General features: G+C 42.7%; 2 protein-coding genes across 8 annotated transcripts in view; one reads left to right on the forward strand and one right to left on the reverse strand.

Annotated features, from left to right (window-relative positions):
• The window catches only part of LOC134224623 (histone-arginine methyltransferase CARMER), a 155,531-nt gene that overhangs the window by 73,192 nt on the left and 60,797 nt on the right, over nucleotides 1–21,542 (reverse strand). The gene's annotated exons all lie outside the window — the stretch shown is intronic.
• LOC134224866 (sodium leak channel NALCN) overlaps nucleotides 19,445–21,542 on the forward strand; it is a 41,167-nt gene continuing 39,069 nt past the window's right edge. Inside the window, exon 1 of one of the 6 annotated variants that reach the window (XM_062704504.1) lies at nucleotides 19,445–19,932. In XM_062704504.1, the coding sequence (XP_062560488.1) occupies nucleotides 19,831–19,932 (102 nt within the window). In that variant the 5' untranslated portion in view covers nucleotides 19,445–19,830. Of the gene's footprint in view, nucleotides 19,933–19,962; nucleotides 20,207–21,542 lie in introns of those variants that run through there. The other 5 variants (XM_062704505.1, XM_062704508.1, XM_062704507.1 and 2 more) reach the window with 5 other exon arrangements.

Genomic DNA, 21,542 nt, shown 5'->3' on the forward strand with positions numbered 1-21,542 from the left:
CCTTCGCAAGCTGATTCGTATCCTGTACCTGAGTCTAGCTCCTTATCTTTGCCGTCTGGAAGGTTCGAGGGCCTTCCACACTCTTCATGTTCCGACATCCAACGAGGTTTTGCAACCTCGTGGTTTGGTGATTCCTACTAAGGCTTGTGCGCGATAAAATCTGGACACCTTTACACACGTATAACTTTTGAAATACCTTATCAACGAGTGAAATAGTTTGTAGAGTGATGAATATATGTCCATACTTACTGAAAATATATTTCTTATAACTGTTACAAGTACTTAGTGAATGATTGCGTCGAAGAAATTGGAGATTCGAAAAGCAATTGTGTGCAGCCGCAATAAAAATTCGGGACTCTCAATCCGGAAACTGGCTGAAAACTTTTTGTATTCATGTGAACACTGCTCATAGCGTTTTGAAATTTGTCGATGCTTGTTTGACAATATCTAACACGTCGGAGAGTAAAACAAAAACAGATTCTATTGAGGATACAAGACCTTTCGGCACGTATTATTTATCGGGAAAATCAAATGTCATCAACTTTCATGCATACATAGAATCATCGACAATGAATGAAGCCATTTGAAGTGAAAACTGTGCCGGATTAAACCAACTACAGCTTATTTTTATTCCTAAAGATATGTGTCCAGATTTTGGCGCGAACAAGCCTTACAAACGCCAGCCCCACGGAGGGCGCCTGAGAAACGATCAGCGGATATGTATCTAATTGCTTTAGAGATCGAGCAGATGCATAATTTTTGTTGTATTTTGCTGTATTTACCGTAATCTGTCCCGATTCCGCAAACCGCCTAATACCGTGGTTTCTATCAGAAAAGATGAATATGGAGAAACTGACCATCTTCTGTTATTCTGTTATTATCAACGTATACCTGGTGGAGGACCTCGGCCAATCTGCGATGTCTTAACATCACGTCTACCCAGTTACGTAGCCAGAAAATTGGTGGGGGGGGGGGGTGTTTTCTTAACATTTTTTCAATTCGGTTCGAATTGAAGGTTCGAAAAAAAAATTCTTCTAAAAATTTGTCTCTGGGGAGGAAGTCTATGTCCAAAATACAAATAACTTGAGTCCTGAATGAATAAACTTCAAAAGTACGGAATAACTTCGGAAATAACGTAGTTCCCGATATGGTGAGTCCGTTCCATGATTGTACATATTGTAAAAAACTGATTTCACTAAATTTCACTCACTCACTCACACGCTAGGATTAAAGATATATATCATTGACATACAATTTTAAATCCCGGAAATGTAAATGCATTGCATATATCCATTTGATATCTGGATGTATTTATGTGGCGCTCACTGTGCTGAAAATTACCTTATATCTACAGGACTAAAATTGTAATGTTTGCATCAATGAATAATAAAAATTATCAACTAGTAGATGAAGACATTTTATTCATTTATTAAGGCCGGAGTGGCCTGTGCAATACATGAAAGTCTTTTCTATTCAGCTCGGTCCATGGCTGCACTTCGCCAGCCACGCAGTCTGCGGAGGGTCCGCAAATCGTCCTCCACCTGATCGATCCACCTTGCCCGCTGTGCACCTCGCCTTCCTGTTCCCGTCGGATCGTTGTCGAGAACCATTTTCACCGGAACTAGCTACGTGCCCGGCCCACCGCAGTCTTCCGATTTTTGCGGTGTGAACGATGGATGGTTCTCCCAACAGCTGATGCAACTCGTGGTTCATTCGCCTCTTCCACGTAAAGTCCGCCATCTGCACCCCACCATAGATGGTACGCTTCTTCTTCATCTTCTTCTTATTGGCATAACATTCCCACACTGGGACAGAGCCGCCTCGCAGCTTAGTGTTCATTAAGCACTTCCACAGTTATTAACTGCGAGGATTCTAAGCCAGGTTATCATTTTTGCATTCATATATATCATAAGGCTAACACGATAATACTTTTATGCTCAGGGAAGTCGAGACAATTTCCAATCCTAAAATTGCCTGGAACGGCACCGGGAATCGAACCCAGCCACCCTCAGCATGGCCTTGCTTTATAGCCGACTTTCCGCACGGCCAAAGAGGGCCCCCAGATGGTACGCAGCACTTTTTTTCGAAAACTCCCAGTACGCATTGGTCCTCCACGAGCATCGTCCAGGTCTCGTGTCCGTAGAGAATTACCAGTCTAATAAGCGTTTAGTAGATAGTCAGTTGGTACGGCGGCGAACTCTATTCGATCGAAGCGTTTTGCGGAGTCCAAAGTACGTACGATTTCCTGCCATGATGCGTCTCCGAATTTCTCTGCTAGTATCGTTATCGGCGGTCACCAGTGAGCCCAAGTACACGAATTCTCCAACCACCAGGCTTCCTCCATCTTCTCAAAGTTACGCGCCATAATATCTATGTCGTCGGCGAAGCCAAATAGCTGGACGGACTTATTGAAAATTGTACCACTCGTGTTAATCCCTGCACTTCGTATTACCCCTTCCAAAGCGATGTTGAATAGCAGACACGAAAGACCATCACCTTGCCGTAACCCTCTGCGGGTTTCGAAGGGACTCGAGAATGCCCCTGAAACTCGAACTACGCACACCACCCAATCCATCGTCGCTTTGATCAACCGTGTCAGTTTATCCGAAACTCCGTGTTCGTGCATTAGCTGCCATAGCTGGTCCCGATCGATTGTATCATATGCGGCTTTGAAGTCGATGAATAGATGATGTGTGAGCACGTTGTATTCGCGGCATTTCTGCAGTACCTGGCGAATGGCGAACACCTGGTCTGTGGAGCGTTTGCCCATAAAACCCGCCTGGTACTGCCCCACGAACTCCCTTGCAATTGGTGCTAGTCGACGGCATAAAATTTGGGAGAGTACCTTGTAGGCGGCATTCAGCAATGTGATTGCGCGGTAGTTGCTACAATCCAACTTATCGCTCTTTTTGTAGATGGGACACACTACACCTTCCATCCACTCCTGCGGCAAAACTTCCTCCTCCCAAATCTTGGTAATGACCTAGTGCAGCGCTCTAGCCAGTGCCTCAACACCGTGTTCAAATAGCTCTCTTGGTAGTTGGTCAACCCCAGGGGCTTTGTTGTTCTTCAGCCAGACAATCTCCTCCTGGATTTCCTGGAGATCCGGAGCCGGTAGAATTAAGTCCTGCGCGCGTTCCCCCAGGTCCATCACCATTCCGCCATTTTCGTCTGCCACATGCCATTCAGGTGCTCTTCGTAGTGCTGCCGCCACCTTTGGATCACCTCACGCTCGTTCGCAAGAAGGTTCCCGTTTATGTCCTTACACATATCAGGCTGTGGCACGTGGCCCTTACGTGAACGGTTCAACTTCTCATAGAACTAAGTCCCGTAAGTCCCGTATCCTACCAAAAAAAAAGAAGGAATGAAAAAACTTTAACGATTCCACGCACAGAGCTCTTGGCGGCTTTGCTTTGCTTTGTACTGGCGTGGATTAGGAAGTCGCCGCACTTGCTACACACCTACGTCTCAAATCGGGTAAATGAAATCCAAAAATTATCGTCAAATTACTGTTGGAGCTACATACCCACGCACGAGAATCCTGCCGATCCCGTGGAAAGCAACCTAAAAAGCTTGTTGCATCCAAGATGTGGTGGAATGAACCAACAATTTAGAAACTGTTAAGCCGATAGAAGAAGAAGAAATACACGACGAAAATCTCCCTGAAATGCGAGCAGGCGTGGTACTGGCACTGGCGACACCCACACGAATGGCGATTTTTGACAAGATGAGCAGTTTTACAAAGGTCGTGTGTTCTATGGCCTACTTGACGCGTTTTGCAAGTTACATCAAATCCGAGAAGAAAATAGTGATGAAAGGTCCACTCACTGTTAATGAAACTAAGAAAGCGATCCTGTTGATAGTAAGGTTGGTCCAACACGAAACATTCCACCCCGAAGTTCATGCGTTACGAGACGGCGCGGATGCGAAAAATCGACTTAACGGACTGAAAGCTTTTCTAGATCCAGATGACGGCATACTAAGAGTAGGAGGTCGAATAAAACGTGCCTTCATTCCATACGATAGTCGTCACCAAATGCTGCTCCCAGCAAAACACCCGATCACCGAAGCACTCGTTAGACACTTGCATCTGCAAAATCTGCACATCGGACAGCGTTACTGGCCACTCAACGCAAAGACCACAATTAGGAAGGTGATTCGAAATTGTGTAATTTGTTTCAAGGCGAATCCTCGATTGATGAGCAACTTACCGTCATATCGTGTACGACTAGCACCAGTCTTCTCAAGCACCGGTGTCGACTATGCTGGTCCATTTTGAATTAAGTCATCTTCTACAGCGCGCAAACCATTTATCACCAAGGCATACGTAAGCCTGTTTGTATGTATGCAGACCCGTGCTATTCATCTCGAATTAGTCTCTGACTTGACGACAGATGCGTTTCCTGCACCATTGAGAAGCTTCACAAGTCGACGCGGGTATCCAAGAACGATGCGCTCCGATAATGCAACAAATTTTGTCGGGGCCAAAACAGAACTTCACGAGCTATGGAAGCTACTTCAGTATGAGAATACCATCAAGAAGATCACGAGTTTTCGCACCGAAAAAGGAATAGAGTGGTGTTTCATTCCGGCGAGAAGTCCCCATTTTGGTGGCATATGGGAGGCCGGTGTAAAGCAGGTCAAGCATCATCTAACCCAAATAGTTGGTGGTCGTAAGCTATCGTACGAAGAATTATACAAAACGTTGATGCAAATAGAGGCGATACTAAATTCACGGCCGCTGGCGCCATGCTCTGAGGACCCTAGCGACTACACTGCCATAACTCCAGCGCACTTTTTACCCGACCCATCCAGGCGACGATGGCGTGGTTCGCATCGTTACGGTGAGAGCTCCAAACAGAGGAGAGTTTAAGAGGGCGGTTACCGAAATCTGCTTGCTGCCGTTATATTACGATAATGTTTGAGATTAGTATTTCAACCCGGGGAGTATGTTGACTTCTTGAACACCCCTACATAATGTGTATCTCTATTTCAACTCTACACGTAAAAAAAATTAATGTTGTTTATTATTAATATTTCTAATACTTTTTTGCCAAAGCAGGCGCTTAATGACATGTATAAGAAAAAACTTATACATCGCATTAGTCACATATATTCGGAAACTTATACTTTTCATTAACTTATGAATGTTATTAGCTTTTTGATATTGGATCATTCATTAGGTGGCATAATGAAGAGTATAAGTATTTTCGAATGGTTTTTTGCCATAACATATAAGGTAATTTTTTTACGTGTACACATGGTTGTATGTCTATAATTTTGACGTAGAATACGTCCTTCGGGAAAACATAGGGGGGTCATTCTGCAGAATCAAATTTAAGACCGACGCGAAAAGTGGTCAGGAAGTATGGGCTAAGGGTCTGTCTCAATTGGATAAATAAACTGAAATTAAACTTAAAAGTGACATTTCTTTAAATATCAAATAACCCTGCACGCAGAGCAAGATTACTTTTGACATATATCGAATCATTTTCTATCGATGTCCTATTGGAATTGCTGGGTAGCACCAGCCATTCTTGAAACGGGGTGATTTTTTAATTTTCGAACTGTCACTATTAAGTTTAATTCTCCAAATGAGACAGACCCTAATAACTCAGCCATCTGCCAACCGATTTTGATGATTTGTATATCAATCGATTGACAAACTCTTTAAGATTTTGCACAACTATTAAAAACAATTCAACAAAGGCGCTAAACGATTGAAAAATTGAATTACATCAGGCATTGTTGAAAACTTGTTATACACAGTTAATTGCCTACATTTCGGCTATTAGTCATCTGGCGCGTGAATTGATAAATGTTAAAAATCAAATTAAAAAAATGATTAAAGTCAAGAAACTTATAATTACTGTTCTGAGTCGCTACACTCTAATACGTAATTCTACGTTGATTTTGCTGTCGTGTCTCTGATACAACCTTCTACTTTTTTAACCTAAATAAATAAGTTTTTATGTATGAGCACTCGATGGAATAAGACTCGTTTGTTTTCTCTCGAACCAAAACCTGAAAAAATAGGAAAATACAGTCCATTAAGGCTACCTTACACCTCGGGAAAAATTTCCGCCGGAGTTTGATCCCCGTGCATTTTAAAGGGAGCCGGGATTTTTATTTCCCGTGCCCAAATTCCGAAAACATCGCATATGCAAAAATACATGGGGACAAAATCCGCGGACCAAATTCCCGAGGTGTGAGGCTACCTTTACCTAAATCAGTAGGAACAGTATTCGAAGAACATAATGCCGTGCTGGATGTTTGGAGGCAGCACTTGCAGCGGCACAAACCCTTACGCTTCTGTGATAACGACCAATAATTATTGACTGCCATAAGACGTTTTATGACAATTGACAACATTCCACAAAAAGAGCTTAAATATTTTTTCTCAATAATTATTGCACAAAATGGTTCCGAACAACGTTTCGAGATTTTAATAGCTTTGCTTAGCTTAGCTTAATTGACCGTCCACAGTTGCTATCTCATTATGACCAGATCAACTGTTCCTGCACAGAGAACCAACAGATGCTTGCTTGGGACTAGCACTCATCTTCAACGTACAAGTACTGGTGATTTCAATTGTTTGGTCACACTAGTTGCCTGTAAGTCAGAATGCAGTCAATGTGGGGAAGGGGTAGGAAATGATGATGCAGTCACTCGCCCACTGCAAGCTGTGTTTACCTCTCATAGGTACCACGGAAGGTTTAGGAGCTGGTAGCTGGTAAAGCAGAAGGAATAGTTTCGGTGGAACGTGAAACACAGAGAGAACTACAGACATACAGCATAGGAAAAGGAAGAGCATGCGATCGAACCCACGACCTCCTGCTTATAGGCAGAAGCAGTTTACAACACAAATATATTTTTCTTAATGTATGTATGTGTATGTTCTTATGTATCTTAATGTAATATTTAAGTACATGAAAAATTGAAAATTGTTAGTTTAAAATACCTACGATGCAAGATCTACTCATATTCTTTGTATCGAGCTAACAATACCCGAAATCGGATGTAAGACGGCGAAAATACGACCAAAAATTTTTGCCTATATTTTTCGAGGCTGAACCCATTTTTTTGGCCGGGAGTGTATATTTTTTTTTCTTCCTAAGCAATGGAGGGGAAATCCGCTCAACAGACATCCTGGGTTGTCCAGGAAGTGCGGGGTTAGGGACCACCTCCAACAGCAAACGAGGGAGGCAGGACTACATCCCCGACCCGCTAAACCGTTTCCATCCATGCACATGTGGTGCATGGGGAGTGTCCCTGCTTCGGCAGGGTAGCGTGTGGTCTGCTTCGGCAGTGGTGTGATTGATCTGCTCGTGCTGAGGCAGGAGTGTCGTAGCGTAATATCTGTAGGCCCAGGCAGTTACGGCTATTGACACCTCGAGGCATGGCAGCGGAGCGCCTGGGAGAGCATCCAAGTAAGACTCAAATGGTGTGAATGGTGTGCGAGCACCCAAGTCAGTCTCGCATGGGACGGGTGCCTGTGTGAGCGATAATGAGCGAGTACGTTTAGTACTGCCATCCCCCAGAAGTAGTACTGGGAGGTAGTTCCTGGGGGAAACGATGGTGGAGCCCAAGGGAGTTTAGTCGGTATTACCGGTATTACCGGTATGGTCCAGTACACTTCCGTGTGGTAGTTTGGCAACTACAATGCACGTGTACTGGGTAAGTGTGTAAATGCAATCTCCCTTGTAAAAAAAAAAAAACCGTTTCCATTGCCACCAAGCCCATAGTCCCTTCGGTACAACCAGAAAGTAATGCTTCAAAGGGGGGCCAGTGCACAACGCACCCTCGAGGCTAGCTGCGTGTCCTTGCAGCACCGAACATCGTGACTCGCTTTTTTAGAAGAACACCATGGTATCGGTGCCAGCGCATTGCCGGCTTTCCAGGTGGCCTTACCACGCCCTATGTCCTCGGAAGGTGGAAAGGGTCGACTTCGCGCCTGCTTCCCTCTGCACGACTGGTATCAAGAATGATGATGCCGCGTGCACCCCAAATTGACCTCTCTGCGACAGGGTCTATTCGCCAACACACAGAGGGACTTGCCGACGCGGTGCCTACGCCTGCCCCAGCCTTGACGAGGACCCCTTTCCGTCCTCGGGCTCGGAACCCGCCCGGTTGACCGACGCCGCGAAAGCGACGATACCATGTTGTTCTTCGCGCGGCCACTTGTTCAATAAAAGGATCGAGTTCGACCACAGAGCATGACCACCGGTATGACCCATGAAGCCGACTCCGATCCCTTGGACCACCTCTTATTTGCGCCTGAACTAGCCATCCTTGAGTCCACGCGCCACCTTCTGTGTAGCTCCGAGACGATTAAAACGGCGTTCCAGCCAACTTCATTTACACATCCTCCGAACTAGGTTGTCCGGGGTAGTGTCCAGACCACATGTGGCAAGCATGTGGTCATGCATTGCGCGAAAACGTGAGCACACGATCAACGCGTTTTCCACCGTTTCCTCTAAACCTGCGCATACCAAACACTCGGGCGAGGCCGAGCAAGCCAGCTGCGTTACCTGCACTGTGATTTTGCAGCACGCTTAAACGCCGGGCACATCGAACCCCCCATGGGGTGCTTGCTGTTCACAGCTTTGCTGGAACAAATCAAACAATTGGGAGGGTTCGTACAGCATTGTGCCTTATGTCCCTCCAATCCGCAGCGTCGGCAGAGATTGCTTCTGTCAGGGCCTTTGCAGTCCCATTGCTTGTGCCCCGGTTCCAGGCACTTGAAGCAAACTTCGGGTTGCTCGTATATGCCCACAGGGCATACCGACCATCCCACCTTGACGCTCCCTAACTTGACTACCTTGGAGGCGTCCGCTGCAGATAGCCGAACCAATGCTACCTGCGTCCCTGCCGGACCTTTCCGTAGCCGAACGGCTGCGGTTGGCGTCTCCACTTCACACTGTCGCCGCAGTGCCGTGACGAGCTCTTCGACTTCGGTGATCTCGTCCAGGTCTTTAACCCTTAGATTCACCCTCGTCGAGAGTGCCCCACCTTGACCGTCTCGCCTAGGACTTCCTCCGCCAACTTCTTTTGCGAGACGCCCCGTTTCAGCTCGAGGATCATCTCGCCCATCCGGGTACGTCTTATTCGACGTACGTCGGCGCCGAGTTCACCAAGCTTGACGTCACTCCTCATCGCCTTCAAGACGTCCGAGTACTTAGCCTCGTCCGTTTTGATGACTAGGGCATCGCCCCTGGAGCGATTGGCGCCTACCCTAGACTCTTTGCTACCCTCAATCGCCTGGGCCTTCTTTTCGGCCCTTAATGTCTTCGGTTTCCTCTTGTTCTTGACCAGGGTCCAGGAGGCGTCATCCCCCTCTATTTCCCTGGTCTGGGGTAAAGAGGTCCACCACGCCAGAGCCCAGCATGACGCGGTAAGGGATAATTACTGTGGAGGGTGCCCAGGTACCCCACAGGCTCCGTTAAAGGCCTAGCTCATTATTTCACCCCCCTGGCCATGCATCCCCTCAGCACGGGTCGCTTAACGCCTTGGGATTAGGGGTTAGGGACGATGGTCCCGTTGGTCGCACCCACTCACTCTAGCTGATGTCAGAAGGACAACAGTGCCCAGGCTGCACTACCAGCTAAGTACGCAACCCTTAGCTGGCGGTCAATTGTCATCGGAAGACCCGTGGAAGCGTGAGATTGGAACTTGTGAGGACCAGAGCTGTGTAGGTCGATCCTTCTCAGATGTCAACTCACCATTTCGCAGCCCACCGGGAGTGTATATGTATTTGTGTATATGTATATATATATATGTGTGTGCGATTGTGTGGGTGCCTGTTTAAATATGTTTACAGTTAATCAAAGTATTACCTCTGTCTGTGAGGACCACCCTATTCTCCGTTCAAGTAACCACCGCACGAGCTGCAGTAGCAGCTGCAGTACACACAGCAGAAGAGCAAACCACAAACGGCATGAAGTTAATTGCCAGTTAATAAATACAAGCGTAAGAAATCTTGACCGATACACACTCGATCATTTGGAGGCTGACCGATTGAGAGCACAAGGAGAGGATAAAGAGAGTGATAAGGATAGGATAAGAGGGAATTGGGTCAGTGCGCCATAGCAATAGGTCAAGAACGGTCCTGCGTGTCCGAAATGTGATAATTTAAGTATCGATGTTTAGCAGTTAAGAAAAATAAATGTAGTGTTTTTGCATTTAGTGTTTCCTTAAAAAATGGACTTTTAATGTGACCAAGAAATAGTGAACCGAATCGTTACTTCCCTGAATGACGAGTAGAGACGCCGCCAGTAATCCAGACCAAAAATATTCGTCCGTCCCAGAAATAACAATTGGAGCTCTATGGCATAAGAGCATAGAAGAACGAAACGGAACCAATCTGTTAGTGGTTCAGGTGTACTACAACCTCTTTTCCTCAATTATTCTGATGCTGAACATGTTTGAGCATTTACAAAGGCTTGATCGCAATATTAGCAAGGGCATTGCCCTTGATAACAATTGATCAGCCATGGCATGCCCGAACATGCGCGCGTCTTCAATAGCTGTAGCATTTTTTTTATCTAATTTTATTGCACTACACATTTGTTTCGACCGTGCTTAATGAACACTAAGCTGCGAGGCGGCTCTGTCCCAGTGTGGGGATGTAATGCCAATAAGAAGAAGAAGAAGAAGCAGAACTTGAACATTGATGCCCGACGCCATTTTGAAATCCAAGATGGCGATCGAAATTCAACATGGCGGCCATATGGACCAATTATTTAACCTGAAACCATGCAAAATGGGATCATCAAGCCCTTAGATATAGTCCCTGGCTGCCCCTAAGGTGGGTGCTATGGAAAGGGATATTTACGATCGACTTTTCGCGATATGCGGACTAGGGACATGCAAAATTTGAGCTCAATCGGACATGATTGGGGTGCCTAAAATTCATCAAAGTTTTTAAATTTTTACCCATGAAATTTTTTTCAAAAGGGGACCAAATGAAAAGTCGAAAATCGAATTTTCGTTTTTGATTTCAAATGACCTAGAAATGCATGAAACGTCGAGATCTAATGTAATTTCAAAAAATAAATTTTGAAAAAATCGTTTTTTCTCTTAGAACATTTTTGGGACTTAGAAATTGTTTCAGATGATGAAAATTTTTTTCATCGGGTTTTAACACCGGACGATGCACAAACGTTTTCGTAGCCAAAATTATCCCCCTATGCCAAATTTGAGCTAAACTAAAAAAAAATTAAAAATTTATGGTTGATCAAAATTAATCAAAACTTTTTTTTTCTCACAAGGGGGAATTTTTTTTTTTTTGGTTTTTTGATGCCAAAGAACTCAAAATGCATGAAACTTTAAGAATATTTTTTTTGAAAAAATCGATTAAAAAGGGGACTGGAAAAAAATCTTATGGCGAAAACAATTTTTCATCAAATTTAAAGGAAGTTACGCAAACATTTCTTGAAAGTAGCCTCGGACAATCCGCGGATTTTTCCCCATGTGTTTTTACAGGGTATACCCCGTTAGGCATAAAGACGTTAGGCATAAGTACGTTAGGCATAATGGACGTTAGGCATAACGGACGTTAGGCATAATGTACATTAGGCATAATGGACGTTAGGCATAAAATGACCCAAATAACAGCCTATGACATAAAGTAGGCAGAATTATGCCAAACGTCCATTATGCCTAACGTCCGTTATGCCTAACGTACTTGTGCCTAACGTCGCGGACCCGTTTTTACATATGCGATGTTTTCGGGATTTGGGCACGGAAAACCTAAATCCCGGCCCCATTTAAAATGCACGGGTACCAAAATCCGCCGGAAAATTCTCCCGAGGTGTAAGGTAGCCTTAAGCCCTAAAATATGCCCCTATGCGAAATTTGAGCTCCAGCGGTCATGATTTAGGGGTGCGGGTAAAGATCAAGATGTAAAAACACGATTCATGTCATTGCGGAACTTTTTTTTAATGGTTTTATTTTTATCGGATTTTTGAAATAACCCGATTTTTCACGTCGGTTTTTTTAAACAACGCGGTTTTGATTTACGTTGAAAAAAATCGACGTAGAAAAAACCTTTGTGTATTGATCTAAAGTGAAATAGATGATCCTGATTTGTAAAATAAATAAGTAAAGAAGTTTGAAAAGTAATTCAATAAATTACGTGAGTAATGTGAAAAAGGAGTTGCTATATTGGCATACTGTTTTATTCAATAAACTACATGGTTCTTCTAAATGAGCTAAGATTTTTTCGGACTTTTGTATATTTTTCGATGTTCTCAACTAACTGTAGAATACACTGTTTTTGATCCTCATCTACTGAGAGTTTGAAATAGGACGGGGTCAAAGGTGCTGATTGAAAGAGATGACGCCACACCATTTGAAGTAAAAATGAATTTTCTCGTATGTATAAATCACCCGTTCTCACTAACTACGCATCACGGCGATATGTGACCTAGGTAGAAAAGTTACAAATATTTTTTAGATTTTTCATATCCTTGTTGCATTTTGCAGCTCCAAACAATAAATGAGATCTGATTACAGCTCCATACAAAACTCGAGCGGTTTACTACAAATTTCTTTATGACTGCTCTCCACCTAGAGCAGCGATTCTCAACCTTTTTCTTCAGAGGTACTCCTTCGAACTTTTGCATATATTGAGGTACCCCTATTAAATAGAGCCTATTTTGTTCGCTGTAAAAAATAAGCGTTTTTCACAAGATATATGCAAAACAGACCTGAGAACTAACTGCTCTCCAAAAAAATGTCTGAAATGTTCGTAATTCCATGAAAGTTTCCAATTAAATTTACGTTTAGACATCATTACAACTGTAATGGCATTTGGAGTCTTCCGAGCCTCTTAAATGAAGGCTTCCGAGCCTCTTGAAAGGAGGCTCAAGACCATCTTGGAAAGAGGCCTTAAAGCCTCTTGAAAGAATAATTTCTATCCTCTTGAAAGAATATTTCCAAACCTTTTGGGAGGACGCTTCCAAACCTCTTGAAAGAAGGGCTTTCGAAATCCATGAAAGGAGGGTTCTGAGAGAAGGCTTCTGACCCTCTTAAAAGGAGGCTTCCGAGCCTCTTGGAGGGAGGCTTCCGAGCATCTTGAGAGGAGGCTTCCGAGCCTTTTGAAAGTGGGCTTCCGAGCCTCTTGAAAGGAGGCTTCCGAGCCTCTTGAAAGGCGGCTTCAGAGCCGCTTGAAAGGAGGCTTCCGAGCCGCTTGAAAGGAGGCTTCCGAGCCTCTTGAAAGGAGGCTTCCGAGCCTCTTGAAAGGAGGCTTCCGAGCCTCTTGAAAGGAGGCTCTGAGCCTCTTGAAAGGAGGCTTCTGAGCCTCTTGAAAGGAGGCTGAGCCTCTTGAAAGGAGGCTTCTGAGCCTCTTGAAAGGAGGCTTCTGAGCCTCTTGAAAGGAGGCTTCTGAGCCTCTTGAAAGGAGGCTCTGAGGCCTCTTGAAAGGAGGCCTGAGCCTCTTGAAAGGAGGCTCTGAGCCTCTTGAAAGGAGGCTTCTGAGCCTCTTGAAAGGAGGCTTCTGAGCCTCTTGAAAGGAGGCTCTGAGCCTCTTGAAAGGAGGCTTCCTGAGCCTCTTGAAAGGAGGCTTCTGAGCCTCTTGAAAGGAGGCTCTGAGCCTCTTGAAAGGAGGCTCTGAGCCTCTTGAAAGGAGGCTTCCTGAGCCTCTTGAAAGGAGGCCTGAGCCTCTTGAAAGGAGGCTGAGCCTCTTGAAAGGAGGCTTCCGAGCCTCTTGAAGGAGGCTCTGAGCCTCTTGAAAGGAGGCTTCCTGAGCCTCTTGAAAGGAGGCCTGAGCCTCTTGAAAGGAGGCTTCCAGGCCTCTTGAAAGGAGGCCTGAGCCTCTTGAAAGGAGGCTTCTGAGCCTCTTGAAAGGAGGCTTCCGAGCCTCTTGAAAGGAGGCTTCCGAGCCTCTTGAAAGGAGGCTTCCGAGCCTCTTGAAAGGAGGCTTCCGAGCCTCTTGAAAGGAGGCTTCCGAGCCTCTTGGAAGGAGGCTTCCGAGCCTCTTGAAAGGAGGCTTCCGAGCCTCTTGAAAGGAGGCTTCCGAGCTGCTTGAAAGGAAGCTATTGAGCCTTTCAGAAAAATGCCTTCATGTGTCTCGAATGAAGTCTTTCGAACCTTTAGATTCTATATTACAGATCTGAGACATATTCTTAACATATTACAGTCGCCTCTTTACATCTCTAATGAAGGGACCATCGAGATAAGGAGAGATCGAGGAATGGAAGGAAAATTGAAATGGGTACCGTCAACTGGGGGGAAGCTGATCATTGAGGTGAAGATGATCATTCGATGTGTCAGTCAAAAGTTCCAAATTTTTTTATGCTACCGCTAGGTAGAAATCCGAGTTTTTCGATTATAATCATGAAAATGTATTTTGTGGAAGAAAGAGAGAGATAGTCATAAATGACGCTATTTTCGTTTCAAATATTGACTTCGTAGACTTCTTTACGTAGTAAATTCAACATTCATACAAATAACCTAGTGTATTTAGACTACTAGGTCATAACGATTTTAGTAGAGCTGTCTTGATCAACTTCACCCCAAACCAGATTACTCAAAAAACGTGTGATAATTTAATTTATTTTAATAAATGCGAACGTATTTCAGAAAACTAAAGTTGTTGATTATTGCAACGTGTAGCAGTACATGTTTTGAAAATATTTGTTTCGATTTAAAATGTAAACACACATTGTTATTGCATGTTTTGTCTTAAAAATGATCATCTTCCCCCCAGTTGACGGTACTAGATCCAAAAAAGCTCGTTGCTATGAAAAACAACAATAAAAAAATGTCGTTTCCTGTTGTTGATGTGTTTGTTATTGTCCAAAGATGGTCTAGTAAGTAGCCTGAAAATCTGACCATATCGACATAAGGAGAGTGAATCCTGAACAAAATATGATCAGAACCCATCGAGATAGAGAGGTATCGAGATAGGGAGGTTATCGAGATGTAGAAAGCCCAAATGTATGTAGATTAAAGGGACTGAGGAAACCATCGACATAGGGAGAGCTATCGAGATGTAGAACATCGAGATGTGGAGATTCGACTGTATTCAACATTCTGTCTCGATCACGTGGATTACATTGAAGATTGTCTATTCTACGTTTTGTCCCTTTGTTTATTTTGTCTTACACTCCTTCATTTAGTGTGCTGGTTCGGGTAAGCATGATTCAAAAGTCTTTGATTTACTGATCGCCATTCATGTCAAGTACAATGCAAAGTTTTAGAATCATAATTTATTGAAACTTTATCAACAAGTTTGTATTAAAATTGTTATACGCCCGCCATTACGCATCTTTTTCCGAGGTACCCCCTAGGGCCAGTGAAGGTACCCCCAGGGGTACATGTACCCCAGGTTGAGAACCGCTGACCTAGAGTGTACAAAAGTAACATTCATAACTTACGCCATGCACCAACAGTTGTCATTGCTGTTTATGCAAAATCGCACGAAATAGTGCAACTCGATCGTTGAAATTTCATGCGCCTCAACTATAGATTTTGCAGAATCAATTTTCTGTGTCTCTGTAAATGATAAGATAATTAGAAACTCATAGTCTAAAAAAAATACCTGGTGCAAAAATGTCTTAGTTCTGTAGATGGGTTAAAAAGCCTTTGTGAAGTAATTTTGCAACATTACATTATTACATTACATTATCCTGATCAATAATTTTAATAAATTGAGGTTTATTTGCCGATATTGCAGCACATGAGCTAATAAACCAGTTTTTCAAATAAATGCTAATCGATCTCTAGTGTTGTTAGGCATATTATACGTGTATTATTTGTGCTAATCACCGCGTGTTTACTTATTAATTAATCTGCTAGATTGGCTTTTCTCGGTGATAAATATCAGCGAGAAAAGCCAATCTAGCGGATTATTTAATATTATACGTGTGCCTATAAATGAACATTTTTAAAGAGTAAATAATTTTTGCCATCCACCTTGCATTATGGAAAGCACCAGGAGCTCTAATTTGCAATTTTCCATCAGGTTTTCCACCCAAAAACATTATGCCAAATTGGAAAACTTCCCGATAATCTTCGCGGTGATGTCGCTCTTTAAGCTGTCGTCCAAAAAATTCTAATAAGGAACTTCTCTCGTTTTCTGTTATTGATGATTTAATGAATGTATCGTTCATACCTGAGTGACACAAACTCTTTTGTAGGCCATTCCGTCTGAAATCGCTTAAAAATGTCGATATTCGACTTTGTTTAGCAGTTGGTTTCTCAGCTCGCAAATGAAACGAAGAACTTCACCATACGACGGCAAATTAGATGACTTGGGAAACAATGGCAAATATTCCCCAAGAAACAGAATGTCCTCCATTTCATAAAAAAAAAAAAATAAACAGTGTGACTGCTTTCACTTCTAAAGTTCAAATAAGTACAGGTAATGAGAAAACCTAGAATGAAAAAAAATGTACTACCGTGACCTGCCCTAATTCCGCGTATCGCCTAATACCGTGGTTCTCATAAAAAACCAGAACCTGGCTATCATGGACATCGTATTATTTGGTGAAATGTTCAAACATATTATGTTTGAACATTTCATCAAATAATGTGATGTCCATGATAGCCAAGTTATGATTTTTTTATGAAAACCACGGTATTAGGCGATGCGCGGAATTAGGGCAGGTCACGGTATAAGAGATGTTAATGGTAATATATATGGTATATATGGTAATGAACCTAGGAGCACGCGCGCAAGACATGCGACTTCCAGCTCCGAATCTCCAGGAAATCCAGGAGGAGATCGGCCGGCTGAAAAACAACAAAGCCCCTGGAGTTGACCAACTACCAGGAGAGCTGTTTAAACACGGTGGTGAGGCACTGGCTAGAGCGCTGCACTGGGTGATTACCAAGGTTTGGGAGGATGAGGTTTTGCCGCAGGAGTGGATGGAAGGTGTCGTGTGTCCCATCTACAAAAAGGGTGATAAGCTGGATTGTAGCAACTACCGCGCAATCACATTGCTAAACGCCGCCTCTACCAAATTTTATGCCGCCGACTAACACCAATTGCAAGAGAGATCATGGGGCAGTACCAGGCGGGATTTATGGGTGAACGCTCTACCACAGACCAGGTATTCGCCATACGTCAGGTATTGCAGAAATGCCGCGAATACAACGTGCCCACACATCATCTATTTATCGACTTCAAAGCCGCATATGATACAATCGATCGGGACCAGCTATGGCAGCTTATGCACGAAAACGGCTTTCCGGATAAACTGATACGATTGATCAAGGCAACGATGGATCGGGTGATGTGCGTAGTTCGAGTTTCAGGGGCATTCTCGAGTCCCTTCGAAACGCGTAGAGGGTTACGGCAAGGTGATGGTCTTTCGTGTCTGCTATTCAACATCGCTTTGGAGGGAGTAATGCGAAGGGCAGGGATTGACACGAGTGGTACGATTTTCACGAAGTCCATCCAGTTATTTGGTTTCGCCGACGACGTAACTTTGAGAGGATGGAGGAAGCCTACTGAAAAGCGAAGCCAAATGGATTGGACTAGTCATCAACACGTCGAAGACGAAGTAAATGATAGGAAGAGGCTCAAGAGAGGTCAATGTAAGCCACCCACCACGAGTTTCTATCGGTGGTGACGAAATCGAGGTGGTTGAAGAATTTGTGTACTTGGGCTCACTGGTGACCGCCGATAACGATACCAGCAGAGAAATTCGGAAACGCATAGTGGCTGGAAATCGTACGTACTTTGGACTCCGCAAGACGCTCCGATCGAATAGAGTTCGCCTCCGTACCAAACTGACTATCTACAAAACGCTTATAAGACCGGTAGTTCTCTACGGACACGAGACCTGGACGATGCTCGTGGAGGACCAACGCGCACTGGGAGTTTTCGAAAGGAAAGTGTTGCGTACCATCTATGGTGGGGTGCAGATGGCGGACGGTACGTGGAGGAGGCGAATGAACCACGAGTTGCATCAGCTGTTGAGAGAACCATCCATCGTCCACACCGCGAAAATCGGAAGACTGCGGTGGGCCGGGCACGTGGCCAGAATGTCGGACAGTAATCCGGTGGAAATGGCAACGATCCGATGGGAACAAGAAGGCGAGGTGCACAGCGGGCAAGGTGGATCGATCAGGTGGAGGACGATTTGCGGACCCTCCGCAGACTGCGTGGTTGGCGAAGTGCAGCCATGGACCGAGCTGAATGGAGAAGACTTTTATGTGCAGCACAGGCCACTCCGGCTTTAATCTGTTAATAAATAAATAAATAACGGTATAAGAGAAACGGTATAAGAAACAGCCATAGACCGAGTGGAATGGAGAAATCTGTTACGTACGGCACACACCACTACAGTAGAAAATAGATTTAAAAAAATCGTATTGCACGAGAAAAGCAAAAAGCACTGCTTTATTTCACATTTTTGATTTTATTGCAGGTAGAGCATGACTTTGCCGAAAAGTTAAAACTTTAGTGCATATAAGCAATTTCTTTGTGATACCGGAAGTTGGGAAGCTTCATCTTCACCATAAACTTATGAACTTACTTTTTTTTGTGGTGTCTGTTGTCAGACAGCTGGGATCAATCATGATCCATCTCGCCTATTTATGTACTTACAGATTCGTTTTGTTGATTTTTATGATACTGAGAAAACACATGCGCACGTTGAAATAGTCACAGACCGTTCCAAAAAAACAGCCGGTTCATTCATGAAAATAAAACTCCTTACAATCAACAGCTGATTACTACAATATTTACAAAACAAAATATCAACAAGTTGCCGGTTGAGGGGAGTGCAAATATGTAAGGGGAAATTGTTGGAAAAATCGAGTAACCAATCAGATGGCTACATTTCGTAAACAAACCTGTTGCTTCAAACACCTGTTGCTCAGGCGGGGAAGGTGGAAAATTCCATTTTTTCCAGCGAAATATGTGTAACTAATGGTGAAAATTTTAACTATCTACGCACTCAGCAGGTGTCGCCAGTATAGGAAATTGTGAAAAACAACACTTCCATGAAAATAATCTTTTTTGAATGTACATCACTGTTTGCGGAAACGGTTAAAGAGCTGACAAAATTAGTTTTCTCATCAAATTCAATAGACAATTTTGGCTAGAGGTTAATAAAACCAATGAGCGTTACAGTTCGTTAGCCTAATTTGTAAAAATATTGTCTATTCTGGTTAAAATTTGCTTCATTTCGCAGTAGATATGAAGTTCAAACATATGCTAATATCAACGTTGTACCACATACTTCTTTTTGTAAAATGAACAGGTGTTTTATAAAGATTTGTGTATTAGGTTTAAAATCCACATAAACGAAAGTATAATTGGTTGTAGGTTCGTGCGCACTTTCTTTATTCAGTTGTTACTCAGGTTACATAGTCAATTAGCAGTTATTGCACAATATAAGCGACCAAGTTCAACGTGCGCAAACTCCATTTCGTGTTTTCCAGCAAGGTGCCGTGGTTCAATATCGATTTGTAATAGGTTTTTCGTAGTAAAACAGTTGAGTCGTAGAACTGTTGCAGAGCACAAGCTCATGTTAAAAGATTTTTCCTTAATTATAAATAAAATGACATAGGGTAATAAAAGCTAAAAATAAATACTTATATCTAAGTTACGGCAATACATTTCTATCAGAAATAGTATTCACTGATATGTTACAAGGAATTACTCAGTGTTATGTAAATACAATTTTTAGACCCTACATAAAAAAGTTATGCTATTGATCTTTTCCAATGTGAGTTCGAACAAAGAATATGGAAAACCCATCAACTAACAGATGCAAGCATAAACTCGCTAAAATTTTCCGTGCCCTCTACTAAGGGTGTGGTTTCTGGAGTCCGAATTGCACCGAACGGCAGCCATATTGTGAAAAGTGAAAAATGCTGGGTAGAAAGCAAAGCATTAAGGGTGAATCCATCCTCGCAGATTACGGCCCGGAAGAATCTCTCAACGAAAGCGCCGATATCGAATGGGTCAACAAGGTTTTCTGACTGCTTAATCAATTCATTTCGTTGTAAATTTTTCATTTCGATGGTTGGTGTTGTGATTATAATAGTCAGTCGGTGTTGTATCTATATAGTAGTTTGTTGACAAGTTAACCCATTTATACATGGTAGAAGAGCTAGCGAAAAAACAAAATCTGACCATGCGCTGTAGAAGGTACTCTTTCCAGACAGACGAACCTATAGACTAAAATGCATTTCTCGTTCGCTGGCGCACTCATGTTGATGCTGAACTCTAATGAGCACGATGCACGTAAGATGCTTTCGTAGATGTTTTTCACTTTTTCAAGCACGCTGTTTTGATAAGAACTAGAAATAATATACTATATAATAATTTATAAAGATTGTATTGCATGCATAGTATTAAAATATTACTAACAATTGAAAAGCAAATTGATTCAAAAAATGAATTTTAGGACAGTTTGCATTACAAAGATTATATGTCCTAAGAGCCACGGACAAACAGAAATAATAGACAGATCATATCGCGAAAAAACTCCTATTATATACATTTGACTTGCTCATTGAATTATAATTCAATTCGGGAGGCTGTACCGGTTATAGTGGTGTATTAATAATAGTGGGAACTTTATTATCACTGGAATTTTATAATTTTCATTTTTGAAAACTACTTCATATTTAGCATAGCGCTTGCTTATGCCTAATAGGTGAAACTGTTCGAATTTATTTTTTTTTAATTTTCCGGGAAATACAGAAAACATTATTTTCCCTTAACTTTTTTGCTTCCTTGCAGAAATAGGAACAGAAATTAGCAAGTACCACTATTACTTGTCCATGTCCCATATACCTAGTTGAGGAAGCGATTTCGAAAAGTATTTAATAGTATTTATAGAAATAGTATTTTGAAGAATCAATTTTCTAAAAAAGTAGAAAATAACAGCTTCCTGCCAATATAATAACATCACTGGAAATGTATTCCTATCATTTGGCACGAATTAAGTTTTCGGATTGGAAAATTTGTAGACTTCATAGGGATCAGGGAATCAATATTCGAGCAACGCCTAACAATATACCCTTTATTGCCGTCAACAGGCTTGGTTACTGACAAACGCACCTCGCAACAAGCTTTTATCAGAACCCAAACATAATATGCCAAGAATCATTCGCTTTGCATGCTTTGATATTTCCGAGAATACGATGCTAAATCTAAATTCATAGTCAGATTCTCGAATATTTCCATAAAAGTAGAAACTATGATAGCATAAAACCGAAATTTGGTGTAGAGAATCTCTACTAGAGATAATGCAAAATAACGGAATGAAAAGTTAGCAATTGTCTTATTTTTTGTTGCTGACAATTTTTTTCGGATCTTTGTCATTATTATCTCCGACAAAAACAAAGCTTTGTCGTAGGTTGTCTTTTGTCGCTTTTTCGCATATGCATCCAAGAAAAATTGATTCTCTGATAGGGATAATTCCTAAAAATGCCAAAATCAGTTATCCGACGGCTGGTTTTCTATCAGGAACCAGATCATGAAGAGAAGAACAGTGCAGAATGTACCCCAGGGCAAAATAGACTAACTCATATAATCCTTCGTAGACCACGATTATTATTATTACAATTCAATA

Source organism: Armigeres subalbatus, chromosome 3 (genome assembly GCF_024139115.2).
Source record: "Armigeres subalbatus isolate Guangzhou_Male chromosome 3, GZ_Asu_2, whole genome shotgun sequence".
In the NCBI taxonomy this organism is placed as follows: Eukaryota; Metazoa; Arthropoda; class Insecta; order Diptera; family Culicidae; genus Armigeres; species Armigeres subalbatus.